The sequence below is a fragment of the Protobothrops mucrosquamatus genome, unplaced genomic scaffold (assembly GCF_001527695.2).
Source record: "Protobothrops mucrosquamatus isolate PMUCROS unplaced genomic scaffold, P.Mucros_1.0 scaffold704, whole genome shotgun sequence".
NCBI lineage: Eukaryota > Metazoa > Chordata > Lepidosauria > Squamata > Viperidae > Protobothrops > Protobothrops mucrosquamatus.
Window position 1 is genome coordinate 54,263 of NW_015386986.1, and position 22,745 is coordinate 77,007.

Here is a 22,745-nt window from a genome sequence, read left to right on the forward strand (position 1 = left end):
AAAATATGTATTTTGGATATTATAGGTTGTTATAAAGTGAGATAAGGGAAATTTTGGTTACCCAAAGTCTGAAAATTATAAATATCAAAGGTTAAATTGGAATATTGATAAGAAATTAAAAATTGAGTAAAAATCAATAACAGGATATGGATTGTTTATGAAGATTGAATGTAATTAAGATATGTATAAGCTAAAAATTTATTGATAAATGTAATAATGATGTTCTTATTGAGTTGATATAATTAGAAATGTACTAACGTGAATATGAGACAGTAATTGTTAAGGGAAAAAGAGAAGAAATATTTGATGTTGTAACCTGAGATTTGCACAATGATTTTGTTATTGAGCTATTGATTAACCCAGTCACCACGTTGCTTTTTAAATATTCAAATGTAAAATTTGAAAATTAATAAAATATTATAAACAAATGAAAGACTTTATGCTATTTATATAATTATAATATACAAGCTTTTCTGAAACATTTAAACTAAAGAACAAAATGTACATATATTTAATTAAACTGGCTTAAATACTGGCTTAAATATATATTTAGATTGTTCACCAGCTTTTGTACATGCTCCAAACATTTATGTATAGATGCTGACTTTTTTTCAGTATCATCCTCACCCAAGAGAAAATTCAACTAAATTTAAACATTTCTGTAATTCATTTACTTCACTGGGAAAATTAAACATATTCTTACATTTTCTTTCACTTCACTTTCTTCTTCTACTGCCTAATTTCTTGGATTATTCCTCATTTTGCAACTTATTTTGTTTTAATCTACATTAAGTTGATCTTCCATTGCTCTATATAATTCAGCCAAAGACAAATGTGCAATTTTACCATCTGTCAAAAGAAAGAAAAATATTCTCTTTCTCTTTATAAATTTAAATATTTAATTGATATTGAGGAAAACACTCTTTCTAGATACAGAGTACTGTATAAAAATACCTACCCTACATATTATAGCCCAAACTGTTACATATGTTTGAGATTTTCAGAGCCGTTCAGCATAAAATGACATTCCCAAATGGTTAAATTCCAGCTGGTATTGCAGGTGTTCAGTAGTTAGGAGATGTTTTAAAGCTGCCTGTCGAAGCTGTAAAAAAAGACATTATTAACAATTCATCCCTTGTTACTAATTCTACAGTCAAACTGTTAAATCATTGATTCCCCACTATTCTTTTCTCCTGTTATCTCATCATTTTTGTGCTTCTTATGACCAGGGCTTTTTTGTCATAGAACGCCCAGAACGGAGTTCCGGCACCTTTTTTGGATGGAACCTTGTAGGATAGGCAACGCGGGTTGTATGACATGTGTGAGTTCCGGCACCCTTTTTTTTTTTACAAGAAAAGCACTGCTTATGACAATCATAACAAGTTCAACTTATAAGACAGTTTGATTATATTTGTATCTAGCTCCAAAAGGTGTCTAAGGATCTAAGCAGAAATAAATAATGGTCCACCCCATTCTTCTAGACATATGGATTTTCTATCCTTAGCTCTCAGTAGAATTGCACTTTTCCAATTAAAATTTGTATGTAATTTGAGGATTCTTCTGGTTGGCACTTTTGCTTAACATGCAGAAAACAGCTGTCACAACAGTCATTGCACAAATCTTATGTGTCAAGTATATTCTTCACTGGACTGGAAAATCCTTCTCATGATCATTCTTCTCCCAGTGACCTCCCACTTGGGTTACTGAATTTTCTTTGCTGGAGTTCTTGAAGGCCACCAGAAACTAAACTGGTCCAAAATACCACCATGCAAACACTTATTAGTGCCCTCAAAACATCTCTGTTCCATGAACTCACTGATTGCCATAAGGATTACAGATACAATTAAAAGGGCGTTGGCTTACCTGAACGCCTATTCTCAGCATGATGATGGAGAATCCACATAGATGGGTTGTCTTAATCTTCCTGCTCCAATCAGACTAAGTCTTAAGTGTAGATACGCCTCTGCTGTGCCATCTGCACCCAGTTTGAGACTAAGGCGATACACAGACGTTAGTCCGACGCGTGTACTGTTCAGTTACCGGACCCAGGGCCTACAGACCCTAAAACGGGTGGGGGTGGATTCTCCATCATCATGCTGAGAATAGGCGTTCAGGTAAGCCAACGCCCTTTCTCACAGCATGATTGGATGGAGAATCCACATAGATGGGACATACCAAAGCCCTGTGTCCCTAAGGGGGGGAATCAGTCTGGGCCTGGGTCCCGCCAGATGAGGATACATGCCTTAACACCCTGCAACCAAATGAGGCATCGGATGATGCATACTTGTCAATTTTATAGTGACGGACAAAGGACGAGGGCGAGGACCACGCCGCTGCCCTACAAATTTTCCCTATGGATGCCTGAGTCGCCCAAGCCGCCGAAGTAGCAGCGCTCCGGCTGGAATGGGCAGTTATATGCCTAGGACTGTCAATGATTGACATTGGTATGCTAGGGCAATGCAGGCCCTAATCCACCTCCTTATCGTGGAGGAGGAGACCTTCTGCCCCATGGACGAAGGTTGAAAGGATATAAACATTGCCTCGGACCTACGGAAGGCCGAAGTCCAGTGTATGTAACACCGCAGGGCCCTGCGTACGTCTAGTGTGTTCCACTGCTTCTCAACGTCATTGGACGGGCTAGGACAGAAGTATGGTAAACCACTCCCTGGGATCTATGATACAAGGAGTTAACCTTGGGTACAAAGGAAGGGTCTAGTCTGAGGATAACCCTGTCCGCATGAAAAACACATAGTTCTTTGCTAACAGAAAGGGCGGCCAGTTCAGAAATTCGCCTGGCCAAGGCGATTGCAATGAGGAATGCCACCTTCATAGACAAAAGTTTAAACGAACATGTGATAATAGGTTCGAAAGGTGATAAACAAGTGCCAGTAAGACCTGGTGAAGGTCCCACGAGGGGTAGCGATGTACCGGTGGTGGCCTTGCATTGGATGCTCCCTGCAAAAAAGAGCGAACCATAGGATGGTGTGCCAGAGGAACTGCATTGTCACACGTGATCACCGTAGCAAGAGCTGCAACCTGTCTACGGATGGTGGTCAGGGATAGCCCTTTGTCTAGACCATCCATTAGAAATTCTAACACAATAGGCACTGAGATAGCCGAGAGTTCCACCTTATGCCTAGAACACCAAGCGCAGAAGCTCCTCCATGTGGCATCATATATTCTATTCGTCGAGGGGCGCCTGGATTGCTGAATCATGGCTATCACCCTCGACGAATAAGAGTCACGGCTCAAGGCCCGCCGTTCAAGTGCCAAACGGTTAGCTGGAGCCACTGCGGGCCCGGGCGCTGGATTTCCCTTTAAGTGAGGAAAATACAACCTGCAGGGATCCTCCACGGAAGGGAGACGAAGAGCTCCATCGGGCCAGCGAACCACGGATGTCTTGGCCAGTGCGGTGCAACCAACAGGATCTCTATCCGGTCGTGCAGTGTCTTCCGGATGATGGCGAGAAGGAGCGATAGGGGAGGAAGACATAAGGGAGTCCCCTGGGTCAGGGCTACGGAGGGCATCTGTCCCCTCTGCTGTTGGAGATGGGAACCTGCAAAAGAATCTGGGGAGTTGGGAGTCAAACCTGTCCACGATATCCTGGAACACCCCCAGGTCCAGTAGCCATTTGGCACACAGCGGCTCTGTTTAAGGAGTCCGCCTATTGGTACGCCACTCCGGATGTGAACTCCGCCCTGATGGAAGCAAGGTTCAATTCCGTCCAAGCCCCCAACAACTGGGCCTGCTCCCTGAGAGGCCTAGATCTTGTCCCCCTGTCTGTCGACGTATGCCTTGGCAGCAATGTTGTCGGTAAGTGCCAGCACATGCTGTCCTGCTACTGTGTCGCAGAAGTGTAGTAGGCCCAGCCGTATGGCCCTGAGTTCCAGCCAGTTTATATTGTCCCTTAGGTCCCCCTGGGGCCACCGACCCTGAGCCCAATGCGACTGGAAGAGTGCTCCCTAGCCAAATAGACTGGCGTCCGTGGGTAGGGTGATTCTGGCTGGTTCTCTGAACTCTGTGCCTGTGACAGTGCTGTGGAGGGGGGCACCATCGAAGGGAGTACAACACCGGCTGCGGAACTCAAACCTTCTGGTTGGAAGCGCTGATGCGTAGCCTCTGAAATGGAAGAGGCCACTGCAGTGCCCGGGCATGCAGGCGTGCCCATGGAACAATCTGTACACAAGACATCATCTGCCCCAGGATTTGCGATGGCAAAACCATGTGACCACCTTGTCTCCTTGGACTCAATGAACAAGGGCCCGAATGCCGACCAACAGTCCTGTGATAAATAGACAGTACGGTTGCTCGTGTCTATAATGCCCCTGGTGTAGGAGCCGAGTCGTGGTACAGTGTGGCTTTTCTGAAAATTGACAGAAGCCCATGCCCCTGAAAAGTCCTGATTGCAAGGGTGAGGTCTGATCGAACGCTCCGGGAGGAGGAGGACTAATATGTCCTCCAAATAACATTGGACCCTAATTGGAGACTGTCTCAGGTAGGCGGCCAGTACAGCCAGTACCCTGGTGACACTCTAGGTGCTGAAGAGAAGCCGAATGGTGAGGCCCTGTAATGGTAGTGTCGGTGGGCACAACTAACCCTGAGGAATTTGCGATGTCCAGGGAGAATGGGGATATGCCAATATGCCTCAGTTAGGTCTATTGAATCAAGGAAGTCCCCTTTTTGGATGCTAGCCAAATTGACTACAGAGACTGCATCTCGAACTTCCTGTACTTCAGAAAATAATTCAGACCCTTTAAGTCTAAGATTGCTCTCCAGCCCCCTGAGGGTTTGGGAACGACGAAAGGATGTGTGTAGAACCCCCATCTCTCCTGGTCCTGCGGTACCAGTTCTAAGGCCTGAATCTGTAAAGGTGATCCTTGGCCTCCGGCATGAAGGCCTTTCAGGTCAGGTGGACTGGACTAAAACTCCAGCATCAGACCGTGAGAAACGGTGTTCAAGGCCCCTGAGTCCATGGCAGTGGCTGCCCATGTGTCAGAGTAAAGGGACAGCCTGCCTCCTGTAGGAGGGGAGTCTGTGGAATTACTTGCCTCGTTTGAAGAAGCGCCCTCCTGTGCCTCGAAAGGGCTGCTTGGTTCGGCCTTGTGGGCGGTTCCTTCATGTGGAACGTCCTGCTGATGCTCCTGTCTCTGGTAGGAGGAACGAGAAGTCTGGGCCCAGTCCCAGGTGGAAGCGGGCCGAAAGGGCTGCCTACGCTTGTAGTTCTGCGATGCCCCGGGCCCTGAGTGCCTATCTCCCCTTTATAGAGGTGTTAATAGGCCCTTTTGCCTATACTTGCCCTCTAGTAGGCAAAGGTCTAGCGCCCTGCCAAAGAGATGACCCTCAGTATAGGTCTTAGTAGTCAGACACCACTGGCCTTGAAGTTTTGCTTGCCAATACTCTAGCCACATAAGTCTGCGAGACGCAATGCCCGCCACCATGGTCCGTGAAGAGTACCTGGTGGCATGAAGGAAGCAATCAGCCATGCATTGAGATGTGGTCACCAACTTAACCAGGTCTTGGTGTACCCTGACGTGGTCAAGAGGAATCATGTCTTGGAGATCACGCAGCCACAGTTCTGAGGCCCGAGCGAAGCAGGCCATGGATGTGGAAACCATAACCGCCCAAGCCGAAGCCTGATGCAACCTGCGTAAGGCAGTTTCAATTTTCTTGCCCTCTGCCCTAAGAGCCTCGGCTATGTCCCCTGGGATGTTCGCGTCTGAATACAGAGAATTCAGAGGATTGATGATTTGGGGAACCTCCAATAAGGAGGCAAGAGATGGAGACACATTGAACAATTCCATCTCTATTGATCCCAGATTGGGGATAGACCCCAGGTTGTCCCACTGACTCTGAACTGTCTTACGGAAGAAGGGAGGGGGGCTGGGGAACAGAGGAGGTCATAGACTGGGCGAAGGCCTGCGCTATCATGGCCTGAAAATGCCCAGACCCAAATGCCTGTGATTCGGAGGGGCGGAGACCTGCCGCAGTGGCGTAAGGGAGGCCTCGTGCAGAGCTTCCCCGTGTTCCTAAATTTAGGTCTGGTATAACAGATTCAGTCTGGGTCATTTCTCAGGGAGGAGACCAGGCCCCTGGTGCTAATTACAATGGGCAGATAGAGGTTCAAATGGACCGTGCAGATGCCCCGGTGGTTAGTTGACCTGGAGTAACTGACCTTGGTCTGGAGGAATCCTCCTCCAAGGTGCGATAGTGAATGCTGGCCTCCTTGTCTGATCTGGAACATTAAGGAGGCTGTGTGTTAGCTTTCCAGGGCTCTTACCTGCAGCCTCAGTAGAGGCTATGTATTTCCCCTTTTGGAAGGGCCTTATGGGTCCTGTAAGGATGAAGAGAAGGATTTGTCTGCCATCCTATAATGAATTCCAATCTAATGAATTCTTCCCTGAAGAAGATCTGCTTGTGTGAGGTAACAGGCCTCGAACCCTCCAATCAGTGGGAAAAACACCCCCCCTCGAGCGCTATAATCAACCACTGAAATGAGGCATTAGGCAATGTCCAGTCGGAGGAACGTAGCACCCAGGCGAGGGGGGGGTGATGGGGGTTAAGAGGCAGTGCATCCTGGTGGGGATGAGCTTGCCCTCCCCAGGTTCAGTGTAGGTGAGGCAGGCCCAGATCACCAAAGCTGGAGGCTTAAATGCTTGCCGGTCGAGGGCCGTGCTGTCAAATTTGAGCCCTAGCCCCCGAAGGGAGCTCCTGGGCTCCTTAAAAGGCCATGGAGAACTCCTAGCCTGCCGGTAATTCTCCTCCGTTCTCCGCCGTCGATCCGCTGGTTAGTCAGGGCCTGCAAATGCCTCGGCTCAGCTGAGCCCCAGAGGCCTGAAGCCTCACTCTCGCCAGGCAATTCCCCTAGCAGCCCAGCTAGGCCTCGGAATTCTTGATACAAAATGGCGGCTGGCACAAAATGGCGGCCGCAAGTAAATGCGCGCCAAACCGACCGTTGAGGCCTGCAAATGGCTCAGGCCTAGCTGAGTCCCAGAGGCCTGCAGCCTCACTCCTGCCAGGCAAAGGATCGAGCTCTCGTTCCAGGAGGAAGCACCTGAGCTCCTTCAATCCAGCCGGGGGCCTTGCCAGCCTGTCAGGCCGTTTTTCGGGCCTCCGTGTTGATTAGCTGTTAGGCGGCGCTCAGACTCACTCACCAGTGAGGAGAAGCTGCGCTGAGTCTCTGGCCGTCCGGATCGTCAAACGGAGCCCCGCGGAGCTGCTGGAAGCTCAAAATTGCATCTGGGCTTCCCCCGCTGAATCACTGGCCGTTGGAGCTGCTGGAGGCTCGAAATCGCTGCTCCTCGTTCGGAGAAGCCCTGTCAATCTTCAATTTGAATTTGCAGCCTCTCCTGCCGATCAGCAGGCCAACGGAGCTGCTGGAAGCCTCAAACTGTTCTCCTAGCACGGAGAAGCAGCGCAGATCTCCATTTTGAATTTTTGGCTTTATGCGCCGATCAGCTGGCCGTCTGTGCCGTTGGTGGCCTCAATCGGCTGTCTGAAGAGGCAGGAACGAAGGCCTGAAGTCAGAAGGCAAAAGGCAAAAAAACAAGTAATTTGGCTGATTTGAGGGAAAGGATCTATCACGACGAACGTGTGGAGCCTGCTGGCCCGGCTGGGGCAGGCAGCCGCCTGCAAAGAAATCAAGGTAGGATCTTTTCCCTATCAAAGATCAATAAAGCCAATTTATATGAATGTTAATCCGTAAGGAGAATGTATGTTATAGAACTATAATTAATCTTTCTGCTCCAAGAGCTTAAAACGCGTCAGTAGAGCTGAAGACTAAGTCTAAAACTGGGTGCAGATGGCACAGCAGAGGCGTATCTACACTTAAGACTTAGTCTGATTGGAGCAGGAAGATTAAGACAACCCATCTATGTGGATTCTCCATCCAATCATGCTGTGAGAATGTGATAGTTCTCCTATAAAGTCCTACTTGGATTAGAACTTGGTTACATTTAGAACCATTTTTCTCCTATAATTTCTGCTTGACTTGTAAGAGCTGGTAGAACTGATGCAATCCAATTCCAGTTCTAAAATATTGTCATTTTAGGGAATGTAGACATCACACCTCTACAGCAGAATATGCCTCAGAGATTTAAAGGTTCCATATCATCATAACTATAGAAAAACCTGGCTGTTTAAACAGATTTTGGAGTACAGCATAATATTCCTAGGTATTCAATAATTATATTATTTCTATAATTTTTATTATTGTTTTAATCATAGTTTGTAAACCACCTAAAGTAGCTTGATAATTGAGGAAGCAAATAAAATAGATAGATAGATAGATAGATAGATAGATAGATAGATAGATAGATAGATAGATAGATAGATAGATAGATAGATAGATAGATAGATAGATAGATAGATAGATAGATAATTTATGAACAAAATTTGTATTTGTTCAATGTATGTGTATGTATACTGGCTAACCCAAGGGAAGACAGTGCTGATCTTGAAAGACCCGCAGAAGGGTACACCACTGCCAACTACCAGCCAATAATCTACCTCCCAAAACATAGAAAGTCTTAGTCAGGTATTACAGTCACCACTGTACGTGAGCCCAGCTCAGAAAGGCACTGGGAACAACACTAGAGGCTAAAAACAGCACTTGCTTATAGACAGAACAGTCAGGGGTATCAAACTGCCGGCCTGCAGGCCAGATGCATCACACAGAAGCCGTGCCCACCCCAGCTCTGGCAAGGGGAAAAAAGTCATGATACATCATGACACGTCCCATGATGCGGCGAGTTTGATACCCCTGGTCTAGATAGACTAGTCTGAGCACAATCTAGACTGTCAACAGGAAAGCCTACAACTTAATGCCACAGACAACATGACATTAAGAACCTTCCTCAAGAACTCAATGGGACTGTGGAAGACAAACTTAGAAGTCAACTCAACACAGCTCACATAAGTAATGCCAATACCAAGGTGATGCACTGTCTCTGCTACTGTTCTACATAGGCTTGAGTCCCCTCAGCCAGATAATCACAAAAACTAAATATGAATGCAATTTCTAAAGTGGAACTACCATCAGCCACTTCCTCCATGTGGAAGACATCAAGTTGTATGGAAAGAATGAATGATATATCAGTTTGGTGATGTTATTTGGAATAGACACATATAGCCAGTTGGTAATCAAGAGAGGGAAAATAAGACTGATGGGTGGAATTACTAGTGGGTCACATAACAGATAAATGGGCCAGATTCAAATACCTTGTTACCCACAGTCACATGTGAATCATGAGGAGGAGGCAAGGAATACAGCAACATCTAAGTACCACCAAAGGATTAGAAGGTCCTGAAGAGCCATCTCAATGGGAATAACAAGATCCATGCCTTTAATATGTATGCTCTACCAATCATCAGATACTCTGCCAGTATAATGAGCTGCCCAAAGAAGGACATGGAAGCTGCCAATGAGAAGAGCTGGAAACTCCTCACAATGTATGGAATTGGGGGTGATCTGGCTGTGACATCTGTCACCCCATTGATTGTTAGGGTTGATTTGGTTAATCTGGCTGGCCAAGTGGGTTCCTCTTTCTCCCTTATGTGCATCCCTCCTGAAGCTGTGTGCTCAGTGGAAAAGAATGACCATCCCAGATAGGAGTATACCAATCTTTGGTCAAGGGTATATGCTAGCTCACAAGATATAGAGGTTTTCACCTCAAGTCCAATACCCAGAGACTTTACACTAGACAAAAAGAGAGCAATTGGGCTATGCTAAGTGTCAATGCTACTGTTGTGGATGAAACCCAGAGCATCCAGGAATACTTCAGTAAGATCATAGCCAATGATGAGCTGTTGATAGAATTTCTGAGGCAGCAATATCTATAGGAGAAAGATTAAGCAGAGGAAGTGCCATGACACAATAAGGCCCTGCATGGGATATTCTATTGACAGATAACGGAAGTGGCAGACATTAGGAAATCTTACCTGTGGGTGGAAAGGGCTGGAGTGAACAACAGCACTGAGGCACTAAATCCTAGCAGCACAAGAACAGGCACTAAACACCAAATCCATAGAAGAAGTCTACCACACTATTTATTTTTATTTATTTATTTATTTATTAAATTTATATACCGCCCTATCTCCCTTATGGGACTCAGGGCGGTGAACTAGACAGGACCCAAGGTGCAGACTATGAAGAGAGATTTCAGAGAGAGTCCAACACATAGTGTCAGGGTGTAAGATGCTGGCAGGAACAGCATACACTAAACTATACAACCAAGTACTGGCATTGTGCATAAAATATGGGCTAGACCTTCCTATGTCTAGACTGGAGAGCTAGGGCTAAGATCCTGTGGGATTTCCAGAGAGGCAGGTACTGGCTAATCAACTGGACATTGTGGTAGTAGACAAAGTCTAGAAGACAGTGGTGGTAATAAATGTAGCAATGTCAAGTGACAGCAACATCAGGAAGAAGAAGTATAAAAAACTGGAGAAGTGTCAGGGCCTGAACTGGAAAAGATATGGAAAGTTAAGACCTACCCAGTAGTGGTAGGAGAACTCATGGCTGTGACACTTAAGGTAGGAGGGTGATTCCAACAGATCCCAGGAACAACATCAGAAGAACACAGTCCTAGAAACAGTTTTAAGATCCTGTACAGAACGCTCAAACTCCCAGGCCTCTGGTATAGGACCCGCATAGGACCCAAAATTGAGAAAGAACAGACCACCCATAAGGGTGAGAAGGGAATTTTATATCTCTGTCTCTATCTCTATCATCTCTGTCTCTCTGTATCTATCTTTCTATACGTCTGTTTGTCTGTCTCTATCTTCAAAATGGAAGTGTAGAAAACAATCATTTTAAATGAGAAATCCTTTTTCATTTCATCAGCCAGTTCTTTTTTGCCAATTGATAGCTAAACTCTGGCCCTAGGTTCTGCCTCAGTTTATCTTCCCAATAAGCAACAAGTCAGAGGATCATTTAAAAGCAGTTTATTAGGATACCCTGATAAAGTGGGATCTCCCAATGAAAAGGGAGATCCCTAAGACCCATCTTACATTCCTTTTTATAGCTAACACAACAAAGAAAATGCAAGAGGAATAATTGGACAAGATAAAAATAACCTGTCATGGTTCTGGTAGATGAGACCAATTAAAAGAACTTCAAGGCAAGGAATTCTTCCTCAAAGAACATTTTTATTTGGCTACAAAATAATGGCACATACAAAGGTGAACCCAAGACTAAATTCCCCTCCCCTTGGTTACAAAGTTACAAGTTGCAATTCCCACCCCAATTAGATGTCATAAATCACATTCACCAATTAATAGAAAATGTGGGCACTCCTCCCAGCTGTCCAGCCCACCAAAATGCTATCAGTAATGACCTTGGTTTCCATACATCAGACATGTCAAATACAAAGCCCGGGAGGCAGATGCGGCCCGCGAAGTGGTTTCATGTGGCCCGCGAAGCCATCCTAAAAACAGTGAGGGAACGGTCCCCCACTGCCTTGGCCCTGGCCCAGGCCGGCCAGGAGCCAATATACAATTTTGTGGTGGCCATCTATGCTGAAACACATTCAGTCTTAGCTACACAAGGCTGTCTGGAAACAGCAAGGAACCAGCCCCTGCCATGTCGGCCCCGTCCCTGGGTGCATGCTGGGGAAGTGTCACCCTTTGTGAGGAATGAAGAAATGCACCATCGCCTGGAAGTGGCCAGCAAATGGCCCTTGCCTACTTCACATATCTAGCTTGATGGGCTCCGGCGGAAGGGTTTCAGCAGGCAGTGAGGCTCCTCCAGTGGACCATGCCTTGGCACTTGCCCCGGTCCTACCCCCTTCTGTCAGAGACCCTCAGATCTGTTCCACTCCTGCCCATGCCCCCACAGGCACCCTTGACATGAACGATGTAGAGCTGGCCATGCCCACCTAATAGGCCACACCCACTCTGTCCACACCCACCCAGTAGGTCCCCCGAGGGCAACCGCAATGCTGATGCGGCCCTCAGTGAAATTGAGTTTGACATCCCTGCCATACATGAAATTGTTTTGACTAATTCAGAACTACACCCCTCCCTCCTTCTTTCTAAATATGTGGCAACCGAAAACGAAGTGAAAATGGCTTCAGTACAGTTCGTTGCAATGTTGACATAACTCTCTTTTGCACAGTAAATCAATTACAAATTTCATTTGAAGTTAGAAACCAGATGCCAGTTGACACTAAGAAACGTTTTCTGATCAGGAGGTAGTCTCCAGCCATCCTTCTGTAGCTTATCTTTTCAGTTTAGGAATGTACAGCAATAGAATAAAAGTTTTTTCTACATTCCAGTCTGTAATGAGCCTGAACATAATTTCAAAATACAAGAAATACGTCAAATTAAAATACAAAGCAACTATGTTAGTTAACACGTTACAAAATCCATGTCATGTGCCCATCATAATTAATATAAGGCCCTCCTTTTATCATCAGTGCCTAAGCGCTTTACTCAATATGTAAGAAGTCACTAGCCCAAACTCCAGCAGAAGTGTGTGTGTGTGTGTGTGTGGTAATATGGTGAAGAATTTTTTTTCTTTAGCTAATTAGTTTTTCCTAGCTAACAAAAAGACTTTAGTTTTTTATTTGTTTTTTTAATTATAGGATTTTGCTACTTCATCATTTCTCCAGTAATTTGAGACAAAAGAGTTACCTAGATAATATTTTTAAACCACCATCTTATTAAATACCAGACAAAGCTAAGTCACTGTGCTACTTCAATAAAAAAAAACATGTGAACTTAGAAGCTTTTAGATATTGAGACAACTTTTACCCATTTGAGGTATTCTTTCCTATGAATAATAGTGAATGAACTGTTGAAGTTAGCCTATAAGAAAGAAAAGTGTTTCAGGCCTAAACCTAAAAGAACACATGAGGCAACATGAGAAAAGAAAAATTCTTTCCAACCATAGCAGGAAAACATGTCTGGAGGCTACATTTGCAACAGGACGGAAGTGTTTAAAAGCTAACATCATCAATTTATGCCTTCAGAAAATAGGTTTTTTTCCCTCTCTCTCTCTCTCACTCTCTCTCTTCTGGCAAAGGGCATCTAAGCTATGCTGCTACAGACTAGGAGGATTTTCAGAACTAAATAAATTAATATTTTGTAAAAGTTTTCAAACCTTGCTATCATCAGCTGTTTATTAGCATTTTTTTTTCATTTCTGCTTACCATCATCAGCTGTTTATTAGCATAGTGCATTTCTTCTTTCATTTCTGCTTGGTGCCTCTTCCTGCTTCTTGCAAAACACCTGTCTTCCTGTGATTTCAGCTGAAGACACATGGCTCGGCCACGTTCCCAGCTAGGTAAATAAGTGTGATTTGGACATAGCGTGGAATATCAATAGTGTAATGAATTTTGATACAATAATTTATCAAGCAGAACTTCTAAAATTATGTTTCTTTAAGAAGTTACATTATAATCAGAGCTGTGCAATTCATATTCAAAGAGGAAATGTCCATATATGAGCCATTTGTCTATTTACAAATGTCCATTGCAATTCCACCTGACCAAGTTACTTTTAAAAAAGTATTAAGTTAAAACAAGTATATTTTTAATAAAACTTAACAATAACTTAGGTTGTGCAGTGTTTCATACGTAACAGAAAAATGTGCTTTGGAGGGCATAAGATATTTAAGTACCACCAGTCAAAAATTGCTTAAGGTAGCGACTTTTGCCTGGGATGAGGTGCAATCAAAATCATACCTGATAGGAGAGGATCTGGATTTTAATCTTTTGCTCTTTCAATGTATTCTTGATGCTTTCTGTCAAGATGCTACAACCCTCCCTCCCCCAAAAGCATATATTTATGCCACATTTCTATAAGTGTAATTAGCAACTGTATATATAGCAGCTATGGATAAAGGACCCTTCTCCCAGAATACTTGGTCTTGCTTGCTACATTCTTCCTATATTCCAAAACAAAACATGCAGCAGATTTTTTTTAAGGTCAGGTTAAATGTAAAAACAAATTAATGTCATATGTCAGTTTTAAAAGAGAGAAAAAGAACTTATGGGTATGATATGCATTGAGTCTTAGAAGGCTCATCCATATAGCCTTTTCCCCACAATGAATAAATGCCTGCATGCCTGTGCCCAATCTATGCAATCTCCCCATAGCCAACCAAGAAGTATTGAAGGGTTATTTTTTGAAAAAAAGAAAGGTTTGCATGAACTAGGCTAAACAAGCAGTACATTCAAAATTATTCTTGAAACTAGGACTGCTACATAAATATTCTGCTGTATGTTATATATATTATGTGCTTTTCTATTCAAATTAGTTCCCAAGGCAGCTAATATTTGTTTAAAAATCCAAACAGAACTTAAAATTTGCTAAAATTAAAAACATAGTAAGAAAGATGGACTTGATATGGTTCCTTAACATTCCTTGTACTAATTGTTTTCCCATGTTAAGCTTACATCTATATTTTACCATAATTTACACAGGTAGTCCTTGATTTATAGCAGTTCATTTAGTGATTGTTCAAAGTTACAATTGCATTGAAAAAAGTGACACAACTGTTTTTCACACTTACAACCATTACAGCATCCTCATAATCAACATGATCAAAATTCAGACGCTTGACAACTGGTTCATGTTTATGACGGTTGAAGTGTTTTGGGATCGTGTGATTACCTTTTGTGATCTTCTGACAAGCAAAGTCAGTGGGGAAGCCAGATTTGCTTATCAATAATGTCACTAACTTAACAATTGCAGTGATTCATTTAACAACTGTTGCAGGAAAAGGGCAAAACTCATTTAACAAATGTCTCACTTAGCAACATAAATTTTGGACTCAATTGTGGTTGTAAGCTGAGGATTACCTGTATATGGCAGTGAATACAGTACATAATCAGTAAATATGAGACACTATAAACTGTCTCAAAAGGAAAGTATGTTTAGGAAGCACTTTGTGTTTAATTGTTTATAGGCTACCCAAAGTTGCTTTTTGTGAGATTTGAGACTATAAAACTTTATTAATAAATAAACGATGCTTACTTTGGTTTAGAAGGTAAGTTTATTCCTTCTGTCAATTCACAATTAGGATGTATGTGTAAATTATTCCTGGCCACTACATATAGCTTTTAAATGAAGCAGTTTAAGATCAATAGAATAGAATAGAATAGAATAGAATAGAATAGAATAGAATAGAGCTGGAAGGGGCCTTGGAGGTAGTAGTAGTAGTAGTAGTAGTAGTAGTAGTAATAATAATAATAATAATAATAATAATAATAATAATAATAATAATAATAATAATAATAATAGTAAAGTTGGAAGGGACCTTGAAGGTCATCTAGTCCAACCCCCTGCTCAGGCAGGAAACCCTATACCATTTCAGACAAATGGCTGTCCAGTCTCTTCTTAAAAACTTCCAGTGTTGGAGCATTCACTGCTTCTGGAGNTCTCTGTACTCTTTCTAAAGTCTCAACATCTTTTTTACATCGCGGTGACCAAAACTGGATGCAGTATTCCAAGTGTGGCCTTACCAAGGCATTGTAAAGTGGTATTAACACTTCACGTGATCTTGATTCTATCCCTCTGTTAATGCAGCCTAGCACTGTATTGGCCTTTTTGGCAGCTGCAGCACACTGCTGGCTCATAATTAGGTGATTGTCCACTAGGATTCCGAGGTCCCTCTCACAGTTACTACTATTGAGCAAGGTGCCACCTATGCTGTACCTGTGCATTTCGTTTTTCTTGCCTAATGCCTAAAGGTCTTCTAATCCAGCCCCCTGCTCAAGCAGGAGAACCTATACCATCTCAGACAAGAGATTGTCTAGCCTCTTCTTAAAAATCTCCAGTGATGGAGCACCAAAGATTTCTGAAGGCAAGCTGTTCCGCTGGTTAATTGTCCTCACTGTCAGGAAATTTCTCGTTAATTCCGGGTTGCTTCTCTCTTTGATCAGTTTCCAACCATTGTTTCTTGTCCTGCCCTTGGGTGCTTTGGAAAATAATGTGGCCCCCTCTTCTTTGTGGCAGCCCCTCAAATACTGGAATATTGCTATCATGTCTCCCCTATTTCTTCTTTTCTTTAGACTAGCCATACTCAAGTTCTGCAGCCGTTCTTCATATGTTTTAGTCTCCAGGCCTTTAATCATTTTAATTGCTCTTCTCTGATTTTTTTTCCAAACTCTCAACATCTTTTTTGTAATATGGTGACCAAAATTAGTTGCAATATTCCAGGTGTGGTCTTACTAGGATTTTATAAAGTGGTACTAATACTTTGCATGATCTTGATTCTATGCCTCTGTTTATACAACCCAGGATTGCATTGGTTTTTTTGGCTGCTACTGCACATTGCTGGCTCATAGAAAAGTGATTGTCCACTAGGATTCCATGATCCCTCTCACAGTTACTGTTTTTGAGCCAGGTCTCACCTAATCTGTACTAGTACCTTTGATTTTTCTTGCCTAAATGTAAAACTTTGCTTTTCTCCACATTGAAACTCATTTTGTTGGCTAGGGACCACTGTTGAAGTTTGTCAAGATCTTTTTAGATCCTGAGTTTGTCTTCCGGGATGTTGGCTATCCCTGTCAGTTTAGTGTCATTTGCAAATTTGATGAGTTCCCCTTCTATTCCCTCATCTAAGTCATTTATGAAGATATTGAAGATTACTGGGCCTAAGACAGAACCTTGTGCTACCTGACTGCTTACTTCTCTCCATGTGGATGTAATGCCATTGAGGACTACTCGTTGAATACGGTTTGCCAGCCAGCTCCAGATCCATCTGGTGGTGATGTTGTCTATTCCACCTTTTTCTAGCTTACCAAGGAGTAGTCTACTTTATCAAATGCCTTACTGAAATCTAAGTATAGTATGTCCACAGCATTCCGCTGGTCTACTAGTTTAGTCACTTTATCAAAGAATGAAATAAGATTGGTTTTGCATGATCTGTTTTTAACAAACCCGTGCTGGCTGCTAGTTATAACTTTGTTTGCTTCTAGTTGTTCGCAGATCTGTTTTTTGATAACCTTTTCTAGGATCTTCCCAGGTATTGATGTTAAACTGATTGGTCTGTAGTTTCCTGGGTCTGTTTTTTTCCCCTTTCTTGAAGATGAGAACCACATCAGCCCTTTTCCAATCCTCAGGTACTTCCCCCGTGCTCCAGGATTTATGAAAGATATGATGCAATGGTTCTGAAATAACATCTGCCAGAGCTTTCAGAACTTTGGGATGTAATATGTTGGGTCCTGGTGATTTATATTCGTCAAGATTTCTTGCTTATTTTAATTTTTGTTTCTAGTTTGTCTTTTGCAGTGATTTTTGGGTATGTTGGGCTGTAATTTCTTTTTGTGTAAAGACTAATGCAAAAAATGAGTTAAGCAGCTCTGCTTTCTCTCTGTTGCCTGATATTTCCTTGCCATCTTCTCTCTTTAGTGGACCTACAGTTTCCTTGACTTTTTTCTTGTTATTAATATGTTGGAAGCAACTTTTTTTATTATCCTTGATTTCTGTTGTAAGTTTTTGTTTGTTCTGAGCTTTTGCTTTCCTGACTTCATCTTTGCATGTTCTGGCTGTCTGCTGATAATCAGCCTTAGTTATGTGTACCTTTTTCCATTTTTTTAATTTGTCCTTTTTGTCTTTCAGTTTGTCAGAGAGATCTTTGTGCAGCCATGCTGGTTTCTTCTTGAATTTCTTGTTTTTCTTTTTCAGTGGTATTGTGCTGGACTGGGCTTTTATGATCACATTTTTTAGAGTTTCCCATGCTTCTTGAGTTGTTTTCCCCTTTAGGATTTTTATCCATGGAATCCTTCCTAGGTTCTCTGAATTTTTTAAAATTGATAGACATCAAGGCACTCAAGGATGCTTCTTTGATGTCAACCAAGTTCCCTGTCTTATCTGGCTTTTTAATGTTTCTTTTAATTTGTTTAATTAAATGAGAAGATGGTATCTGAAATCATTTTATGAATAGGGAAAACCTCTTCTGTAGCAGATGTCAATTAAAGCATCCAAAAGTATCAAGTATTCAAATGTGTCATCAATCCTATATCAAGTTACCCAAGCTGTAATAACATCATGGCTGTATTATTGTCTTGCACTGTATTTGAAAATATACTGTATATACTGTATATACTTCAGCTGATTTAAAATAGAATAGCAGACTTTAATTAGGACTGTGTGGTTTATTCATTGCCAGATTTAATCAATACATAATATGCTATAGCCCCCAAAATATTGCTATTCATAACAAATAACTAGCCTTTATATGACCAGCAAGTCCTGGTGTATCTGAATTCAGCCCAAGAGAGGACTTAAATGAAGCCATGGGATTAGAAGAATCTGTCATTTGTCCTCTATTTGTAGCTTCTGTCTTATCTGCATTTTCAGGTAAATGTCAAAAAGTTTCACATAACTAGATGCTTTCTGCCTTAGGGTTCAAGATTGAACAGGGACTTTTAATTACAGTTAAAAAACAGAAATTGAAAATCCATTTACCTTTGAAGAAATTTGGAAAACTCTTTAAATTTTGCCAGCATCTGAAATGGAACAAAAGGTAGTGTAAAGCAACACAGTAACCTAGTATCTTGGTCCTAATGATTGTGATAGAAGCTCTTTTTCACTTAACAAAATCTATAGTTTTATAAGTGAACTTTTTTTTTGCTTTACTATAATGTGACATTTATTATCTCAGTTGAGCAACTGAGTCACTTTACTTTCTATTTAGCTATGGTGCAAGAGGACTTATAGTGAAGATGATTTTGCTATAAAGATTTTAAAGCTTGGAAGATAGACTCTTTCCATTGATGGGACTCTTCCCATGCCTTCTGGCTCTTTACTTTTCTCCTTCCAGATACAATAATAGATAAGATACAGCACTATGTTATCAAAGTTATGCCATTTTTTCAGTTCAAAATGTTTCAAATGAGCAATAACGGCCCTTAATTCAAAATTGTTTATTCTAACCATTGTATCAAAGTAACCCCATTTTGACTTTAAAATATTTCTAATGGCAGAAACAAGTCTTTTCAACTTAAAATATATTTTTAAGCTGTTTTGAGTTTTCAAACATCTCTACTAGGTTTTCATTCATTCTTATAGCTGTATAGGGTGGGTTTGAAATTCCCACAGAGCAATTGGGCCAATTTTTTAAAAAATTACTTGCTAACTTTTGTGCACACTTGATATGAAGTGGAAGAATGCAAGAAGAGCCCCTTTCTGAGTGAGATGGGTCATTTAGAAATATGAAATGTAAATTTAAAAATAAAATATTCCTACCATTTTGAGATTAGTTGAAAGAAGAATATTTTTTTCAATATTTTTGAAAATGGGGATATGAAAGTGTTCTCCATAACACTCATAGTGCTTCTGAGAAACATTGTTTTTTCTTCCTATGTTGTGTGAACACGTTTGAAGTGCTCTTTTTCATCATAATTTGAATTTATAATATTATGTTCATCATTCTGTACATGAAAAAAGTTATTATACAGATTATGTTTATGAACTAAGATAGGCTGACACAACTTCTTCCTAATAGTATATATGGGGGGGAAAATTTAGCAAGCTGTTTAGTCTAGCTATAAAGATGGGCCAGACTCCTGAATACAGAATGTTGATCAAATTTGGTTATTCCCTAAATGATATTATCCTTCTCCCCTTTGTTACATTTCCAACTGAATGTGAGGATGTGATCAAATTTACATGATTGTATGACTAATTAACTCCTCTTGAAGTTGCATGCATTGAAAAGTAGATTTAAAAATAGTCAGCACAAATTAATAACTACCTCTGTAAAAGTCATTTAAACATAATGTGGGATTGTTTTGAAAGTTCCTTCAGGCAAAGTATTTATAGGAATTACAAGATTTTAAAATAAATAAATAAATTATATTTCTCAGAAGAACCTGAATTTTACTTGGAGGGATCCGTTTTTAAAAATGTACTGGAACTTTATTATATGTGAATAAAGTTTAAGTCTTTTAATTAAACATAGCTCTTCTACTTTTTCCAGGAATCTTTAGACATGTTTAATATCCAAGCTTGATATAGTTGAATTTCTAACAGCCTTCCCAAGCAGGCAAAGACAGGAGAAAAAAAGAGAGAAGAAGATGCAGGGATGGGGGGAAAAAGAGAAATAATGAAATGCTGGATTAAATTAGACTTTAACATAGTTAAACCAGAGCAATTGAATGCAAAGCTAACTAGAAAATATTTATAGCTTTAGATAATATATTCAAACTATATTCACTGGAATGTATAGCTTAGAAGAATAGGACTCCTCTTTTTGTTACTGTATGTTGCCTCTCTTAATATAGTTAGTAAATAGCAATACAGTATGCTCTTTCTATTATTAGTCTCAACACAAGTCCTACCTCTTCTTCTTTCAGTAATTTCTCACGTAAGGCAGCATGGGTGAGTGGCTCTTTTTTCTGCTCGGAGGATGCCATGGAGAAATCAGTATATGATCCCTCTGTTTTTCTTCTCTTGACTGATGTAGATTGTTTCTGTAGTTGCTATGACAGAGAGCTTTCAGAACTATCAAAGAGAAGTGCCCTCATTGGCTGGTGCTGCTTGCCTAAGAAGGGAAAGGACACACTGGCATGAATTCATACCTGGACTAATTCAAAAATATTTCTGTTGATGTTTTGAAGTGGAATTCTCTTGCATCTCCTGTCTGTCTGTCAGTCTCTCCATCCTTTCATCTGGAGTTTCAATATTTCAGCTTAAGGAGAAGAGGACTCTAGAGGAAAATTGTGTATGTTATGTGCATAATGCAATAAACAAATTTTATTTATTTATGTTCCTCTGCCACAGGAAAATTGTAAGTGGTTTATTAGATCAGTTTTATTTCTTTTTTAAAATTCTTATTCTAAGCTAAGAAAATCAGAAGTAATGTTTCACAATCAGAAGCTTGATAAATTTATTTTCCCTCAATTTCTATATTCGCCCACCACAATTCTATCAACTCTGGATTTTCATTTATATTTACATCAGTTTCTGTTTCTGATTTATAATAGAAGTTACATAAGTACATTATATTTACATCTGTTTCTAAAGTGAAATCCAGGCTATGCCTCCAACCCTGAGTTTGCTATATGAAAAACCTCAAGCTATATGAAAAACTTCCAGCTAAACTGAAATGTTGAAATGATAAAACTATGTCACTAAACCAATACTGAGTGATATTTCTTCCTAAAATATGTTTCAATTTCATTAGTATACTTGCAAGAAGTTCCAGGATATTCTTTTGAACTTCCTACTTACCTCTATATGACTCTTAAAATTACCTCTTATAATTTTTTCCTGTGATTGATCTTTTTAAAAAACATCTCCCATTTCCTTTTTCTTGCTATTTTGTTCTATCTATTGGTATTCCTGATCTATATTTTCTCTAGAGTTTTATATCATAGAATTATAGCTCTGTAAGGGACCTTGAGGGTCTTCCAGTCTTCTATAAGGCAGAAGAGCTTATATTGTTCACTCATAGCCACTGACTTTTATATACTATCTTGTCATTTATTGTATTATAGCCATTACTTACTTAATAATGATATACTTTTTGATTATCATTACCACTCTATTCCTTTGAGTGACTCAGGTCATGACACATAACCTGACTTAAAGGGTTTTTTGAACTACTTAAGCTCACTTATTCTAAGAATAACTATTTAATGTTTGGACAATTTTAAACCTTCCTTGGTTTGTAGTTTTCATCTTATTTCCACTTTGTTTAAACATTTTATGTGTAACTTCTCATTTATCTTTTAAGATATTTACCATTTTTTCATCATTTATATGTCATTTTACATGGCTGAAGCCACTCACACAGAAATGCATTTCTTTAAATCAGTATCAGGGATCTGTAACTCAGATATTGTAAGCATAGCGAGATTTCTTGCTTCATAAACGATTGCATATTACTCAGTATTATAGCTGGTCATCAAGGTGAAAAAGAAACTTAAAAACCAAAGCAACAAATAAGTATTTTGCAGAACCTTGCTGATATTTTCTGAGTATTTAAGAGTAGATGCACTTTTTTAAAATTGATTTAAGTGGTATGTGTTGTGTCCTGAGCTTGCTAGAGCAGAAAAGCAGGCTCAGAATTGTTGCAAATGGTCCCGGGCAAACCAAAAGCTGCCTGGGACCAGACAGAGTGGCGCCAGCCTTGGGCACATGCGCAAGGCGTGAAAACGGTCAGTTCCTATTGGTTAACACTGTCTGGGTCTCAGGCCCTATAAAAGGCCTGTGTGCCTTTTGCAGCTTGCTTGGTTGTAGGAGAAGGTTAATAAAGAACTTGTTGCTTCACCATGTGTCTTTGTCAATTGCCAACTAACTGAATACACAAAAGTGGCGACGAAGGTGGGATACCTGCAAGCAAAAGGAACAAATAAGAACTTACCTAGAAGGTTCTGAAGACGGAAGACGGCATCCTGCACTCGTGACTTGGCCTGCCAGTACAGCATCGCTGGAGGTGAGCTCGGCAAAAGGACCCTTTCCCAAAAAAATACTAGCTTGCAGAGGAGGCAATTAGCGAAGGCCATAAAAATTTACAAAGTCGAAGATTGGCCACTTGACTGACTTTGATGTCTCCCACCCTGAGAGATGGAATTCATACGTAGCAAGGGTGGATAACTACTTTAGAGTAAATCAGATCAGGGAAGATGGCCTGAAGGCGGCAACTCTTCTGTGTGCCTGTGGGCAGGAAGCGTTTGACATCGCGGAAAATCTGGTGGCCCCTGCACTTCTAGAGTCAGTATCGTATGCTGACTTGAAGAAGATGTTGAAGGAACATTTCCAGCCTAAATTGTCTGTCATTGCTTGGAGGCATG

The 22,745-nt window shown here is 41.1% G+C and overlaps 1 protein-coding gene across 1 annotated transcript; it reads right to left on the reverse strand.

Moving 5' to 3' along the window:
• Positions 1–450: 450 nt before the first annotated feature.
• Positions 451–20,406, reverse strand: CUNH1orf189 (chromosome unknown C1orf189 homolog). The gene is made up of 4 exons (XM_015818226.1): positions 20,289–20,406; positions 18,415–18,455; positions 13,149–13,278; positions 451–1,102 (listed from the first exon to the last, which is right to left on the reverse strand). The coding sequence occupies exons 1-4, from the start codon at positions 20,361–20,363 to the stop codon at positions 1,001–1,003; spliced, it is 348 nt and encodes a 115-aa protein (XP_015673712.1). The 5' UTR covers positions 20,364–20,406; the 3' UTR covers positions 451–1,000.
• Positions 20,407–22,745: the final 2,339 nt, after the last annotated feature.